Here is a 16483-nt window from a genome sequence, read left to right as displayed (position 1 = left end):
GGGTTCAATCCCCACAGAGCTGGATGAAGGTCTAGGGGAACCTGGGCTTCTGTATTTTTTTTTTTTTTCTTGAGACAGAGTCTCGCTCTGTTGCCCAGGCTGGAGTGCAGTGGCGGAATCTCAGCTCACTGCAGGCTCCACCTCCCGGGTTCACGCCATTCTCCTGCCTCAGCCTCCCAAGTAGCTGAGACTACAGGCGCCCGCCACCACACCTAGCTAATTTTTTGTATTTTTTTAGTAGAAACAGGGTTTCACCACGTTAGCCAGGATGGTCTCGATCTCCTGACCTCATGATCTGCCCGCCTCGGCCTCCCAAAGTGCTGGGATTACAGGCATGAGCCACCGCGCCCGGCCAGCTTCAGTATTTCTTACAACGCATCCCCCAGTTGAAAAACACTGGTTTAAAGAAAACAAAAACAAAAACAAACCACCTGAGCACCAGAAAGTGCCTCAAGTCTCAACAACACAGCTGTGTGCCCACGGCAGTCCACAGCCTAGAGGCCCCATCCGTGGAGGCCTCCCACTCACTCAGCTCTTCCGAAAGCCACTAGGACCAGGACAAGAGAAGGAGCAAAACAGGCCTCTGGACTGCCCAGGGAGAAGCCAGAAAAGCCGTGGGATGTACTCATGGTGCAGGGGCCTCCGGGCACCATTTCCCTTTCTCTAGACAGACTAGCCCCGAGATTGGGGGTCCCCAGCATCAGAAAGGAGTTATGGTCCCGCTGCTAGAGGCGGGCACCCTCCCAGCATTAAGAGGCCATGGGGTAAGCCCACTGCTAAGCACAAGGTTTCCAGCACGTTGTACCATGTCTCGGAGAGCTGCCCCTGGGATTCTGCCCCATTTCGGCTGCTCCGCCAGATGCCTGAGAGGGATAAACACGCAATGCAGAGTGTGACCCTCTTCCTACCACCCCCACCAGCAAGACTGTGCACAGAGCCTCCATTTCCTCAGCTATGGGGAAAAAAGGCAGACATTGGCATATAGGGAAAAAAACAATAGCAATAGTGAGGAAAAGACAGGAAAACTGGGCTGCTGATGCCAAAACAAATGATCCCTAATGAATCCTCATTCTCCCTGAGAAAGGCATTGCCAGCCGGGCGCAGTGGCTCACGCCTGTAATCCTGGCACTGTGGAAGGCCGAGACAAGTGGCTCACAAGGTCAGGCGTTCAAGATCAGCCTGGCCAACATGGTGGAACCCCATCTCTACTAAAAATACAAAAATTAGCCAGGCGTGATGGTGCATGCCTGTAATCTCAGCTACTAGGGAGGCTGTGGCACAAGAATCACTTGAACCCGGGAGGCGGAGGTAGCAGTGAGCCGAGATCGTGCCACTGCACTCCAGCCTGGGCAACAGAGCAAGACTCCGTCTCAAAAAAAAAAAAAAAAAAAAAAAAAAAAGTTGCCAACAAGCAGGAACTCTGACAATCAAGACAAGGCTAAGGGCTGGGCATGGTGGCTCACACCTGTAACCCCAGCACTTTGGGAGGCCAAGGCGGGCGGATCACCTCAAGTCGGGAGTTCAAGATCAGCCTGACCAACATGGAGAAACCCAAGCTCTACTAAAAATAAAAAATTAGCCAGGCATGGTGGTACAGGCCTGTAATCCCAGCTACTCGGAAGGCTGAGGCAGGAGAATCGCTTGAACCCAGGAGGAGGAGGTTGCAGTGAGCCAAGATCGCACCATTGCACTCTAGCCTGGGCGACAAGAGCGACATTCCGTCTCACGGCTAAGACATGTTCCTCTCCATCTCTTAGGAGAGATTATGTCACCACATCTTTACCACAGCCACCAAATGATGTGACCATATACAGTCTCTGATGCATAAGAGACGGATTTTACACAACTGAAATTCATTTCTTGGGAAGCAGGGCAGGCAGACCACTTGAGCTCAGGAGTTCAAAACCAGCCTAGGCAACATGGTATAATCCCATCTCTACAAAAATACAAAAATTAGCCAGACATGGTGGCACACGCCTGTAGTCCCAGCTACTCAGGAGGCTAAGGTGGGAGGACTGCTTGAACCGGGAAGTGGAAGTTGCGGTGAACTGAGATCATGCTACTGCAGTCCAGCCTGGGAAACAGAGCAAGACTGTCTCAAAAAAAAAAAAAAAAAAAAAATCCCCTTGGGGAGATGAATGCTCTCCTCTCCCCAAGTCATGGGACAGCTATGATGTGCCTGCAAGGGCTGCTGGGAAGGTAAGAAGGGAGAAGTGCAGCACTCTAACAGGCAGGCGCCAGGGCTCCCCACCCCCTGCCCATGCTTGTGGCTGTCCCACGCTGGGCCATCCTCCAGCCAGCCACTGCGCACCTTTGGCGTGGAACGTCCAGCCCCTCCGCCAGTACTCCTGAAGCTGAACCCGCTCCTGCTGTCCCAGGCTGCACACCTCGCTGTAGAACTGCCGCTCGATGTGCACATAGGCCGCTGGGATGGCGCCGGCCACCCCCTTGGCCCCAAAGAAGCCATTCACCTCTGGTGAGGCCAGAAGGATCTGGTACTCAGCCCGAGTGCCCAAGACCAGGTCCATGTAGGCCTGGGTCAGGTTGAAGTAGCCAGTGGTGAGGTAGACCTTTGCCCCGCGCTCCGCCTCAGTCAACAGGGTCTCAGTGACAATCTCATCGATTTGAATCTCGAAGGGCTTCATCTGAATCAGCGGATAAATCCAGGTGTCAGGGGCTGGTCTGCGATCCCCAGCAGCTGCTGCATCTTCCTGGGTCAAAAGAGAGTTGCTGTGGAAGGTCTGGGCATGCAGCATCTGCTGGCGGGTCCTGGCTGAGTTGATCACATCCATGACCCTCTTATTGGCTGCCCTGCAGTACTCGGCCCGGTCACCTAGAGGAAGACATGAAAGAAGAGTGAAGGGAAGAGAAATGGAGGGTCTGGACTCTGCCCAGCTCAGGGGACAGGGCATGTGATAGGCAGGTGCAGATGTTACAACTGGATGTTCACTGAACACTCACTGAGTGGGCCCAGGACCCCAAGCCCAGAGCGAGGCTCCTCTGGGGATACAGCTTGCCCAAGACAAGGGCCTGGTCCACAGTAGCCCACACTCAGGAGGAAGTGAAAGGCATGTCGACATATCATTCCAATTACAAACAAGCTCAAAACCAGGCAAGACAAACTGACAGGGAGAGAAATCAGGATAGTGGTTACCTTTGGGATAATTCCTTGTGGGGGACATACAGGGGGCCTCCAGGAAGCAGGTCCACTAGGAACAGGTTCATGGCTGTACACCTGCGACTGGTGCTCGGGGTGCATGTTCTACTTCAATAAGGAAGCTCAGTCAAATAAAGACATGCAAGTATAACCAAAAAAGGAGCATGCATATTCCACAGATGGGGTCACAGGGCAAGCCATCAGCTTGGATAAGCACATCACCATGTGGGAAAGCTTCCCACAGCAGTAACAGCGCCTGAGAGAGAGGAAGAACGGGCAGGCTCAGGCTCTGCATGGGGTGCCTTTTGTATTTGGACAAGACACTGGTGACAGGAGACCATGCAGACACACTGAAGGGAAAGATGCTATTATCAGACAAGACAAAGCTGAAAATTAATGAGTTAAGCCTCCAACTCAAGAAGACGGGAAAGAAACAATAGAATAAAACCAAGAATACAGTATAGGGAAGCAAAAAATAAAAATAAGAACAGGCCGGGCACAGTGGCTCACGCCTATAATCCCAGCACAGCACTTTCGGAGGTTGGAGCGGGCAGATCACCTGAGGCCAGGAGTTTGAGACTAGCCTGGCCAACATGGTGACACCCTGTCTCTACCAAGAGTACAAACATTAGCCAGGTGTGGTGGTGTGTGCCTGTAACCCCAGCTACTCGGGCAGCTGAGGCTGGAGAATCACTTGAACCTCGGAGGCAGAGGTTGCAGTGAGCTGAGATCGTGCCACCACACTCCAGCCTGGGTGACAAGAGCAAAAAACTTCATCTCAAAAATATATACATACATATGTGTATATATACATATGAATAGAAATTACTAGAATGAAAACGATACAAAAATGGAGAATATCAACTGTCCAAAGTTGATTGTCTAATAAAGGATTGATAAAACAAGGCTTTGGCAAGCCTGATCAGGGAAGTGAAACAGGGAAGGGGGGCTGTCCCAGGTCATCCTTGCCGGCTTGCATGGTCTGAGCTGAGGGCAGGAACAGACACTCAGTGTCTTTTAGGGCTGGGCTACAGAACAAAGAGAAGGACCAGCCCATGCGGGAGTCTAGCCTGTTGATGCCAACACCCTCCAGGGGAGAAAGGAGTCACACTGCCGCATGCTGGACAGGGCTGCGGGAGGGAGGAGCGCCGGGGGCCCTGAGCACACCCTGAGCCTCTCTGTGGACTCACTCTCCCAAGCACAGCTGGGCTCGAGTCTCCCCGCTCCTGCTCCAAGCGTGCTGGCTCTCATCCTGGCCTAAGCACAGCCTGTTTTCTCTCATATCCATGCCTGGCCCATTACATTAGACCAGGGATCCACACACATTTTCTTTAAGGGTCAGATGGTAAATATGTTAGGCTTTCTGGGCCAAAAGGCAAAGCTAAGGATGCTAGGTAGGCACTCAGCAAGAGAGATAGAGAGCTCCACAAGCTCTTTATGGATGAAATTCAAAATACAACGGTAGGAACTGAGCATGGCGGCAGGCAGAGCATCACACCATCACAGTCGGGGTCTGAGGCCCAGGGCTCCCCTGACACAAGGACAGGGCTTCCACCAGACGGCCCACTTAAATGCTTCCATTCTAGGTCCACAAGACGCAAAGAGCTCTTCTCCCAACAAGGTCCAAGTTCAGCTCCTCCTCCCCAAGTTCAGAACACTGTTGCAAATCCAGCAGCAGCCCTCTAAAGGCCATGGGGGAGCCACAGCCACAGGAATCACAGGAACGCAAATGCCCCAGAACACTCGTGCCAGAACCTGCCTGGTTCCAGTGGGCAGAGCTGAGAGCTCTTCCACTTCACTTTCCAGGCAGGGGGCTACAGAGCTCAAGGGAGCTGGGAGCCACAGGCCCAGGTGATAGGCTTGGGGAAATGGGCCCTAGGCGAACAGCTGTTGGCCTAGTTGCTTCCTGTGATGCAGGGCAGGCTCTGGGTCACTCTCCCAGGCACACAAGTTCATTGCTGAGTAGCTATTTGTTAACTGCATCCTGAGTTTGTCACCCCCCTGCTAGTTCACCTGAGACCAGGGTCACCAGGACACGCTGCTGCATACCCTTGTCTGAGTCCTCCTCACCTGCGTCTTCCTTCCCTATAGTGCAAACCTGAGTGACTCCACCTCAAGGAGTAGGAGTCCCAAGCCCACACTCCCACCTTCCCGGGCCGGCTCTCTCACCCACAGAGCATGACTGATGGTCAGTGAGTCACATCTGTCTGGCTTCAAGGACAAAAGCAGAATGAAGCCCTGCCACCCAAGTCTCCTATGCCTGTGGCAGGGCCACCCAGAGGTGTGCTCTCCTGGGCCCTCACTCCACCCCACCCACAGCCACAGAAGGGTGTCAGCGGCAGCCCCTACCTTTGTAAGGATGCACCATCCCATCCACCACCTGCACCGTGTCATCCCCCTGCAGCTGCAGGGACACATCCCCCACCGCGTCCACCAGCTCCGTGAAGAAGTCGGCAATCTCCGCACAGTCCTGCAGGAACACGTAGCGGTCCTGGCGGTTGGTGAAGTAGGAGTCACTCAGGTTTGCCCTATAAGGAGGGAAGACGCAGGTGAGGAGGACTCAGGCAAGGGTATGCAGCAGCGTGTCCTGGTGACCCAGGTCTCAGGTGAACTAGCAGGAGTGTGACAAACTCAGGTCAGGATGGTTAACAAATAGCTACCCAGCAATGAACATGTGCAAAAGACAAAGCCAGAGTCGATCCAAGGTGAAACAGCAAAGTGACCCACAGGCTCCTCCTCTCAAGGAGCCGACAATCTAGCTGAAAAGAGGAGATGCAGACACATGAAGTCAACTAACCACGCAGGGCTTTTTTTTTTTTTTTTTTTTTTTTTTTGAGACAATCTCATTCTGTCGCCCAGGCTGGAGTGCAGTGGCATGATCTTGGCTCCCTGCAGCCTCTGCCTCCCAGCTTCAAGTGATCCTCCTGCCTCAGCCTCCCGAGTAGCTGGGATTACGGGCGTGCGCCACCACACCCAGCTAATTTTTGTATTTTTAGTAGAGACGGGGCTTTACCATGTTGGCCAGGCTGGTCTTGAACGTCTAACGTCAGGTGATCCCTCTGCCTCAGTCTCCCAAAGTGAGGGATTACGGGCGTGAGCCACTGCGCCTAGCCCATGCAGGGCTATTTATCAGAGCCCATGTTTGTTTGTTCTCTCTGTCCCACTAAGTGACAGCTGCCACTGGTACAGTCCCAGAGCAAGGATGCAATCAAGGGCTTTCTCTCAGCACCAGCAACCCAACCCTGGCCCCACTGCCGAGGGGAGGGCCTGTGAAAGGGACCATATTTATCAACCTAAGGACCTGGACTTCCAGGTCTGACTCTTGTTTATTTTTCTGGCTCTGTCTACCTGACAAAGTGACTCACCCTCTCTGATCTGTTTCCACATGTACACAGTGAGGAAAATACTACAGAGGGTCGGTGAGGGTGGGAACAGACAACACACCTGAGTGGCCAGCACAGGCTAAGTGCCCAATCAACAGTGGCTTCCAGTCAGCCCCGGGGGCTTCTAGCCTCAGTGGCAGACACAGTGTCAGGGAGGTGCTGCAGGTGCAAAGCAGCCAGACCTACAAGCAGGTTCTCCAAGGATGAGGGGAATGGGTTTCCCACTGTTCCTATTCCCCTGCCCTCCAGCCTGCAGAGCAGGAGGGCAAAAGCACTGACAGAGGGAAGCACTCACCCGCTCAAGATGACGCTGTTGTCGAAGAGGTACACCTTAATGTGCTGGAGGCCGATGGTCTCGTTGAAGCGCTCAGGGATGAGGAGCCGGAGCAGCCCACGGAGGTGCGGCGTGTGAAAGAGGGAGACCCGGACCTGCTCTGGGAACCTCCGCAGGAGCGGGAGCAGCATTGTGCGGGAGTTCTTCCGGCCTGAACACGGACAGAGAAAGCAGCAGCTGACTCACAACAGGAAGGCATCCTGCCCCCAACGAGGAACCACCTCCACGTGGCCTCGCCTTCACCTGTACCGTCAACCTGAATCAGTCACACCAGCTGGGGCTACTCCTAGCCAGAGGACTTCCGGGCCAAGCTCTGTCCTGCATGCTGGCCATGTCTCAGGCCTGAAGTCCTCGGCGTGGCAGATGCCTGCTCTTTTTGCCACACAGCACCCATTCACCCTCCTCCTGGTAACTGCACCCAACCTTCTCCTGGGGCACTACCCCACCCACTCTCAGCATTTCTGCTCTGGGTGAGGACGACCCTACCCACCTTGCCCCTCACCCCCAGCTCCATGGGGGAGCACACAGGCCTGGGCTGGGCTACTTGGCACACTCCAAGCTCCCAGCTGGGCATGCCACCGTCAGGCCAGTCAGGAGCTTTGACCCGATTCTCATGGAACCAGACTCTTCCAAAGGACAAGGTGTCATGGGGAGACAAGCCTAAGCCACCAGGGAACGCCACACAGGGCCTGAGAAGGAAGCCAGCCCAAAGGAAACAGCTAGGGGATGAATCCTGGCGACACAGCCAAACCTCAAATCACAAGCCACACAAAGCAAATCAGTCACAGGAGTCCACAAAAAGTCTTTTTGCCTAAGGCAGTTTTTCAAGAGACAAAGTCTGGCTACGTTGCCCAGGCTGGACTCAAACTCCTGGCTCAAGCAATCCTCCCACCTCAGCCTCCCAGGCAGGTGGGACTACAGGGTATGCCACTGCACTCGGCTCCTGCCTAAGCTGTTTTTAGTTGGGCTTTCAGTCACTTGCCGCAGAAAAAAATCCTAACTCACACAATCGGGCAGTCCTGGGCCAGCTTGGATAATCTTCAAATAGCCTTGTCTCTGCCTGGGGACAAGGGGGTGACAGTAACTCCTCTTGGGACTGAGGATCTGAGACAGGAAGCATGAGGGGCCAGGCTTGCATGCCACCTACCTCGTGAGCCCCGTGTGAAGTCTAAGAGAATGGAGACCTTGAGATTTGAAGGAAACTTTGCTTGGAGTGACTTTTCTAGAGTACTTTCCAGGCAGTCCACCTACCGAGAAAGAACACAGAAGAAGAGAAGATTAAGACCCAAAGAGGTGTGTGTATTTAAAGAAAAACAAATCACCCCATCGGCTAGTGCCCTCGTCATCTTCTCCAAAGATAGGTTTGTGCCATTCGCACTCGGACACCAACACCACAAAAGCTCTCTGTCTGAGAGCACCTTCATGATCATCAGAAGCAGCACCCAGGGGCCTGATTGGCCCAGGCCTCCAGGAATGGAAAGGGACCTGCAGGCAGAGGCGTGCTGCCTGACAGCCAGCCCATGCCAGCCTGGAAACGCTACGACACCAGGTCTCATGTACATTTCAACACAGACAATCCTCACAGACACAACAAACAGTGCCCTCCTCGTAAAGAGTGCTTAGTAAATATTTGCCAAATGAATGAATCCAAGACACGGCCTGCCCACTGGCCACTCTCCGCAGTGCAGACATTCCATTCTTCTCCCGTGAGAACACACAGGCTTCCAGGCTTGGAGTGGAAGGTATATCCTAAAAATAGAGGGAGGCGGCCGGGCGCGGTGCCTCAGGCCTGTAATCCCAGCACTTTTGGAGGCCAAGGTGGGCAGATCACCTGAGGTCAGGAGTTTAAGACCAGCCTGACCAACATGGAGAAACCCCGTCTCTACTAAAAATACAAAATTAGCCGAGGTGGTGGCACATGCCTGTAATCCCAACTACTCAGGAGGCTGAGACAGGAGAATCACTTCAACCCGGGAGGCGGAGGTTGCGGTGAGCCAAGATCGCGCCATTGCACTCCAGCCTGGGCAACAAGAGCAAAACTCCATCTCACAAAAAAAAAAAAAAAAAAAAAAAGGGAGGCCTCCTTCCTAGGAGAGGCAGAAAGGGGAGGACAGCTCATGTGAACCCACTGCTCCTCCCTCTCCACACTCCAATCCCTATAAGCTCCCACCAGTGACTCTGAACAAGGACAGACCAAGAAACGGCACTAACTCTGGACAATGGGCCCGTCTGTTTCACTATACTGAGCGGAAAGCAATCCCAAGAGACCAAGAGAAAGACGTGATCTCATTCACAGACTCACTGCAGCTGAGCCTCAGATCCCGCCATGCACCAGAACCTGCGCTGGCCCCAACACCTCATATAAACCTGGTGACTGCTGGCTCCTTCCCACTGTAAGTGACAAGTGTGGCACAACAGCAAGTCCAAGGGAAACAAGGCTGGCCGCAGCCCTGGCACTTGACACCAGCCCTTGGCAGAACCAGCCAGCCAGCCCAACTTGCACTCAGGTCCGTTTGTCTAGTACAGGGTCAGAAAGCCTTTTGTGTAAACGGCCAGAGAGTAAATATTTGGAGCTTTACAGGCCAGATGGGCGCTGTCACAACTACCCAGTTCTGCCGCTGCAGCATGAAAGTGACCACAGACAATACACGAATGAGTGTGGCTGTGTTCCAACAAAATTTTATTTACCAATACAGAAATTTAAAATTTTCATAAGTCACAGAATATTATTTTTTCTCTTCCCCAATTATTTGAAAATGTAAAAACCATTCTTTCTTAGCTCACAGGCCACACCAGAACAGGTGGTAGGCCAGATTTGGCCTGCAGGCCACAGTCGCCAAGCCCTGAACCAGCAGACAGAGCTGCCTGGGGCCCTGTGTGGGTAGGAGGACACTGCCAGTGAGGCCAAGAAGGCCCAGACCAGACCTCTCCACGCTCTCCTCACCAGGCCTCTCCACACTCTCCTCACCAGGCCTCTCCATGCTCTCACCAGGCCTCTCCACGCTCTCCTCACCAGGCCTCTCCACGCTCTCCTCACCAGGCCCTCCTGACATGCCCATATCTGGGGCAACAAAAACAAGAGCTGGCTCTGACATGGAGGCCAAAGAAAGGCAGCTCCACACCAACTCCATGGCACGAAAAGCTGTGGCATGTTGGGGCCCATTTACTATTGCTGCCACAACCATCTCCCCATAAACCTTACCAGCTCCTGTTCCAAAGGACCTGTCCCCAGGTAGAGGGATGCCATCACAACCCGCCTCTTGGCCACTCTTATCTGCCCCTGAGAGAGGAGAAAAATTCAAAATTCAAATTCATCATTTTCATGGTTCACTAAGAAAACAGAACCCTTTGACCTGGGAGGCAAATCCCACTCCAAGCTGAACTATGTCTTCACCAATTAACATTTAAAGCAAGCTCGAAACGTGTATGGTAACCTCCCAAATAAGGTCCCACAATCCTAAATGAAAATACTCAGCCTGCAAAGTAAAGCTCAGTCTAGGCCAACTATAAAATGCAACACGGCCATTAAGAAGAATGAAGCAGGCCGGGCGCGGTGGCTCACGCTTGTAATCCCAGCACTTTGGGAGGCCAACGCGGGCGGATCATGAGGTCAGGAGATCGAGACCACGGTGAAACCCCGTCTCTACTAAAAATACAAAAAATTAGCCGGGCGCCTGTAATCCCAGCTACTTGGAGAGGCTGAGGCAGGAGAATGGCGTGAACCCGGGAGGCGGAGCTTGCAGTGAACCGAGACTGCGCCACTGCACTCCAGCCTGGGCGACAGAGCAAGACTCCGTCTCAAAAAAAAAAAAAAAAAGAAGAATGAAGGAAGGCTGGGTGTAGTGGCTCACGCCTATAATCCCAGCACTTTGGGAGGCCGAGGCAGGCAGATCACTTGAAGCCAGGAGTTCGAGACCAGCCTGGCCAACATGGCGAAACCCTGTCTCTACTAAAAACATAAAGATTAGCCAGGCCATGGTGGCGCGTGCCTGTAATCCCAGCTACTCAGGAGGCTGAGGCAGAAGAATCACTTGAACCCAGGAGGCAGAGGTTGCAATGAGCTGTGATCACACCACTGCACTCCAGCCTGGGCAACAGAGCAAGATTCTGTCTCAAACCTGCCCTCTCTACCTTCTACCCATCAGTTTCCACTGTCCATACTGAACACGAATCACTCTTGAAACGCAGACGGACAGGTATATAGTCACATGAGCAGAACACACCAGTGCCCCAAGATGATACCCCAAATCAGTCCTAACAGCCAGGGGTCTCTCCCTAGCAGCCCCACTCCAGAAAAGGAGGCAGGGGTACAAAGAATGGCAGCGCTGGCCGGGCGCAGTGGCTCACGCTTGTAATCCCAGCACTTTGGGAGGCCGAGGCGGGCGGATCACGAGGTCAGGAGATTGAGACCACGGTGAAACCCCGTCTCTACTAAAAATACAAAAAAAATTAGCCGGGCGTGTTGGCGGGCGCCTGTAGTCCCAGCTAGTCGGAGAGGCTGAGGCAGGAGAATGGCGTGAACCCGGGAGGCGGAGCTTGCAGTGAGCCGAGATTGCGCCACTGCACTCCAGCCTGGGCGACAGAGCGAGACTCCGTCTCAAAAAAAAAAAGAATGGCAGCGCTACCATAGGTCAAACCCCCAAAAGATACATAGGAGACCCAGGTGAGAGGGAGGCAGCTTCACATCTACCTGCTTCCCTATCAGAAGGAACATCACAGCCCACCCTGCATCGTCAACACAGGAAGACAGGCAACTTGACTAGACAGAAACATGAACAATCACTAGGAAAGGCTTCCGGACAAGGAAAAAACAAAGCAACTTCCCAAGGCTGCTATTTCCTTTGTTTTATTACCAACTAAAACAGATGTTTGTGGGGGTGATGGTTATAAAGAAAGGGAAAAATTAAATAAGGCATAAGACAATTTAGTTCAGGCAACCAAAGCATATCTGACTGTTTACTACAGGACACCAGGCCCTACAGCTGTAATGAAGGCATGGGGACCAGGCAGAAACCAGCACTGTCCTCCCTTCTCGCTGTGCGCCCTGGGAAGTAACACGTGCTATTCAGTGTGACACAAACCAGGACAATCTGCCCACGCTTCAGCCCAGATGGCAGGGAAAGGAGGCCCTGGGGTCTTCTTGGCCTGCTGAGGCAAGCCTCTCTGCCCCTTCCTGCTCTCTGCAGGCCCACCCTCCTCAGGCAGGGCCCGACCTCCTGGCCAGGGGATCACTATGTGGAGCCAGTCAGTCATCCTCCCAGAGTTGATTAGGACAGAGAAAATCGCCTTTGAGAAACCTGTTTCTTCAGGCTGGGCACGGTGGCTAATGCCTGCAATCCCAGCACTTTGGGAGGCCAAGGGAGGCGGATCACCTGAGTTTGGGAGTTCGAGACAAGCCTGACCAATATGGAGAAACCCTGTCTCTACTAAAAATATAAAATTAGCCAGGCATGGTGGTACATGCCCGTAATCCCAGCTACTAAGGAGGCTGAGGTAGGAGAATCACTTGAACCCAGGAGGCGGAGGTTGTGATGAGCCAAGATCGTAGCCATTGCACTCCAGCCTGGGCAACGAGAGCGAAACTCCGTCTTAAAAAAAAAAAAAAAAAAAAGAAAAGAAAAACCTGTTTCTTCAAGCCAAGGAGAAAATCAAGTAGGAGCAAAGAGCCAACAGTTGCAGCATCATTCGGTACAAACAAGGATGCCCAGGACAGGTGAGCAGTACAGGGAGGCGGGTGAGAGGGGAGAACAAAAGGACATGCCTGTGTGCACACACAGAATGCATTCTGAATGAGCCAGCCAAGCTAAGCGTGGATCAACAAACAGAACAAAAGCACAAAAAGAGAGAAAATGGGCAGGCACTCAAATGAGTGAGAGTTCATTTTCTGCACAAAGGTGAGTCTCTACCTAGATTTCCTATTGTCTCTCAGCATTCTGCCTGCTTGCCTGGCCCCATCAGACCTTCATTCTTTTTTTCTTTTTTTTTTTTTGAGACGGAGTCTCACTCTGTTGCCCAGGTTGGAGTGCAATGGCGCGATCTTGGCTCACTACAACCTCCACCTCCCGGGTTCAAACGATTCTCCTGCCTCAGCCTCCTGACTAGCCAGGATCACAGGTGTGTGCCACCCTTCTGTATTTTTGGTAGAGACAGGGTTTCACCATGTTGACGAGGCTGTTCTCGAACTCCTGACCTCAGGTGATCCACTGGCCTCAGCCTCCCAAAATGCTGGGATTATAAGCGTGAGCCATTGTGCCTGGCCTAGACCTTCATTCTACTATCATTGCTAATACAAACTCAGAGTTCATGCTGTTAAAAATTAGTGTTGAATTACTTCATTCCAATCAGCAGTTTAACCAGAATAACCAGATGTGGCATGTAAACCTGAGTAACATGTTGAAAGCTGAACCCGCCAAATGCAAAACTTACATCACTACCAGAGAGGAAAGGCACACGCTTAAGACAGAGTCCCTAAAGAACCAAGACTACAAGCCTTAGACCCAGGATGTCTAGATTCCCAGTTACTTTGAAAGGCCTCTTCATGCACATCAAATCGCACCCACGAGTTTTTACTTCCTGCTACATCTACCAAGATGACACTACTGTGTTTGGAGATGATTCCCGGGTTGGGGTCCATCATACACAGACTAGATAAAGATGCCCTCCTCCCCTGTCATCTTTAGCAAGGACATACCCATGTGACCCACAGGTCCTCAGTCCTCACTAACCTCCCTTCTCGTGGTCCACAACTTCTCCATGGAAGAAAAGGAATCAGTGTGCCCATAAGAATCAAAGTCTAGGCTGGGCACGGTGGCTCACGCCTGTAATCCCAGCACTTTGGGAGGCTGAGGCGGAAGGATCAGCTGAGGTCGGGAGTTCAAAACCAGCCTGGTCAACACGGTGAAACCCCGTCTCTACTAAAAATACAAAAAATTAGCCAGGCGTGGTGGTGGATGCCTGTAGTCCCAGCTACGCAGGAGGCTGAGGCAGGAGAATGGCGTGAACCCGAGAGGCGGAGCTTGCAGTGAGCCGAGATTGCGCCACTGCACTCCAGCCTGGGCGACAGAGCGAGACTGCATCTCAAAAACAAAAAAAAAAGAATCAAAGTCTAGGCCCGTGGCCGCACATGGTGGCCAGTACTTTGGGAGGCCGAGGCAGGAGGATCACTTGAGCCCAGTGGTTCAAGACCCGTCTGGGTAACATAGTGAGACCCCTTCTCAAAAATAACAAAATAATAAAAATAAGGTGTAGGTCCTTGTTCTCACTGTTGCCTTCTCAGAGCTTCTCCACCTGAGACACTGGCCCCACAGGCAAGTTTCTGACTGTGGCTCAGCTCAACCATCTATGAAGCTGAAACCTGACAGGTAAAACCCAGAAGGAATAAGCTTGGGCAGCTATCAAAAGTTTCTAGACTAGAAAGCACTCAGGACTCACCAACCTGATCCCCCAAAAACTCTAACTCAAACTTCTTTCCTTTAGATACAACTTACCTTCATGAGCTCAAAAAACTCTGCCGGGGAAGAAAGCACCCTGACGTGAGAACTGGAGACTCCAAATTCTGGAACCAGGTTTCTGATCCACTGGAACCGGTGCACACCTTCTGGACACAGGCAGCAAGGTGGGGAGGTGACCTGGGGAACAGCTGGGGACAGCAAGGGAGCCAATAACAGCCATGGTGACCTGGTTAAAGAAATATGCAACTGGGTCACACCTCAAATACTTCTGCAGAAGCCCCCCCTCAGTTACTGGGGGGTAAAGAGGGGCTGGGAGATGGGTGTGTTGCTTGTGTTATGAATGTCAGATTTTCTAGAACATTTTAAAAAGTGAGCCCAACTCAAGCTCTGCTAAAGGATTTTTCCTTCAGCCCCCTTTCCTCTTATTCCTTAAAGAGCCTACTAACTGAGCAACTTGAGAAGTGTCAATACCTATAGATAAATCCCAAACTTTAATTCCAAACAACTCAGGAGCCAAATTTAGAGTATCCACAAGTAAACTCATAAAAGCTACCACATGGTTAGCTACCACACGGCAACCTTCTAATGAATCTACCTCAAAAATATTTGCCTGCAGCCACCACTAAAAGACACCTAGCAGAAGGGTAAGTCTGGCAGAAGTCTGATGATTACAGCCCAGACGCCCCGCTTTATGACTCATGAGATAAACAAGATTTCTATTCAAGGAAGCACCCAGAAAAAGACACTTTTCTCTTTAAAAATCCAATTTATGCCGAGCATGCTGGCTCAGGCCTATAATCCTAGCACTTTGGGAGGCCAAGGCAGGACGACTGCTTGAGTCCAGGAGCTCAGGACCAGCCTGAGCAATATAGCGGGACCCAGTGTATACAAAAAATTGTTTAGAATTAGCTGGGCAGGCTAGGCGCAGTAGCTCACACCTGTAATCCCAGCACTTTGGGAGGCCGAGGCAGGTGGATCACCTAAGGTCAGGCGTTCGAGACTAGCCTGACCGATATGGTGAAACCCCATCTCTACTAAAAATACAAAAATTAGCCGGGCATGGTGGTGTGTGACTGTAGTCCCAGCTACTCGGGAGGCTAAGGCAGGAGAATTGCTTGAACCAGGGAGGTAGGGGTTGCAGTGAGCCGAGATCGCACCACTGCACCCCAGCCTGGGTGACAGAACGAGACTCTGTCTCAAAAAAAAGTTACCTGGGCATGGTAGCACAAACCTGTAGTCCCAGCTACTCAAGAGGCTGACGCAGGAGGATCTCCTGAGCCCAAGAGTTCAAGGCTGTTCTCCCAGCTATGATCACGCCATTGCATTCCAGCCTGGGTGGCACGGCAAGACCCTGTCTCAATCAATCAAAATCAGACTCGGAAAGAAAAGCTGGAGCAGGGAGAGACAGGAGAAAATGAGCTCCTCTCAAGAGTGATGATGAGCCGTGGCCGGGCACAGTGGCTCACGCCTGTAATACCACCACTTTGGGAGGCCGAGGCGGGCAGATTACCTGAGGTCAGTAGTTCAAGATCAGCCTAGCCAACATGGTGAAACCCCATCTCTACTAAAAATAAAAATACAAAAAAATTAGCCAGGCATGATGCAGATGCCTGTTATCCCAGCTACTCAGGAGCCTGAGGCAGGAGAATCACTTAAACCTGGGAGGCGGAGGTTGCAGTGAGCTGAGATGGTGCCACTGCACTCCAGCCTGGGCGCTGGAGCGAGACTCCATCTCAAAGGCAAAAAAAAAAAAGAGTGATGATGAGCCATACCCTTCACCATCAAACACATCCTGTTTGGTGGGGTCACACACCATCTCTGGCCAGTGTTAGCTCGACCACATAAAGCTGCACGCCTGGCGGACTCCACACTCCACTGAGGCCAAGGCTGAAGGAGATGCATTTCTGCCCACAGAACTTCATTTCTGCTGCTCAATGACTAAAAACCTGCGGGAGACGGGGATGGAGGGACTGCACACCCAGAGCCCCACACAAACCTGACCTACTATGAATCCTAGTCCTGCAAACAGCAGCAGGAAAATCCACTTCAGTGTCTGACCTCAAGAGGGACTTGGGGGAGAGGACGCTCAAACATCCCAAGGCCTGAATGGCCACAAATTCCAGGAAGATGATTTCACTCACTTGCTTCATGATAAAGC

At 52.2% G+C, this 16483-nt stretch overlaps 1 protein-coding gene and 1 non-coding gene across 3 annotated transcripts in view; both read right to left on the bottom strand.

Moving 5' to 3' along the window:
- PGS1 (phosphatidylglycerophosphate synthase 1) overlaps nt 1-16483 on the bottom strand; it is a 45108-nt gene that overhangs the window by 18891 nt on the left and 9734 nt on the right. For both annotated transcript variants that reach the window (XM_032176506.2, XM_032176507.2), the window contains exons 2-7: nt 14362-14551; nt 10077-10154; nt 8022-8121; nt 6836-7025; nt 5507-5685; nt 2312-2833 (exon numbers count right to left, since the gene is read on the bottom strand). In XM_032176506.2, the coding sequence (XP_032032397.1) occupies nt 2312-2833; nt 5507-5685; nt 6836-7025; nt 8022-8121; nt 10077-10154; nt 14362-14551 (1259 nt within the window). The remainder of the gene's footprint in view (nt 1-2311; nt 2834-5506; nt 5686-6835; nt 7026-8021; nt 8122-10076; nt 10155-14361; nt 14552-16483) is intronic.
- LOC116484374 (small nucleolar RNA SNORA30/SNORA37 family) lies at nt 6311-6439 on the bottom strand. Its single transcript, XR_004252547.1, has one exon. It is a non-coding gene; the product is annotated as a small nucleolar RNA SNORA30/SNORA37 family (small nucleolar RNA).

This window comes from Hylobates moloch, unplaced genomic scaffold (genome assembly GCF_009828535.3).
Source record: "Hylobates moloch isolate HMO894 unplaced genomic scaffold, HMol_V3 SCAFFOLD_15, whole genome shotgun sequence".
In the NCBI taxonomy this organism is placed as follows: Eukaryota; Metazoa; Chordata; class Mammalia; order Primates; family Hylobatidae; genus Hylobates; species Hylobates moloch.
Note: the sequence above shows the minus strand (reverse complement) of the source record. Positions and strands in the feature narration are given on the sequence as shown.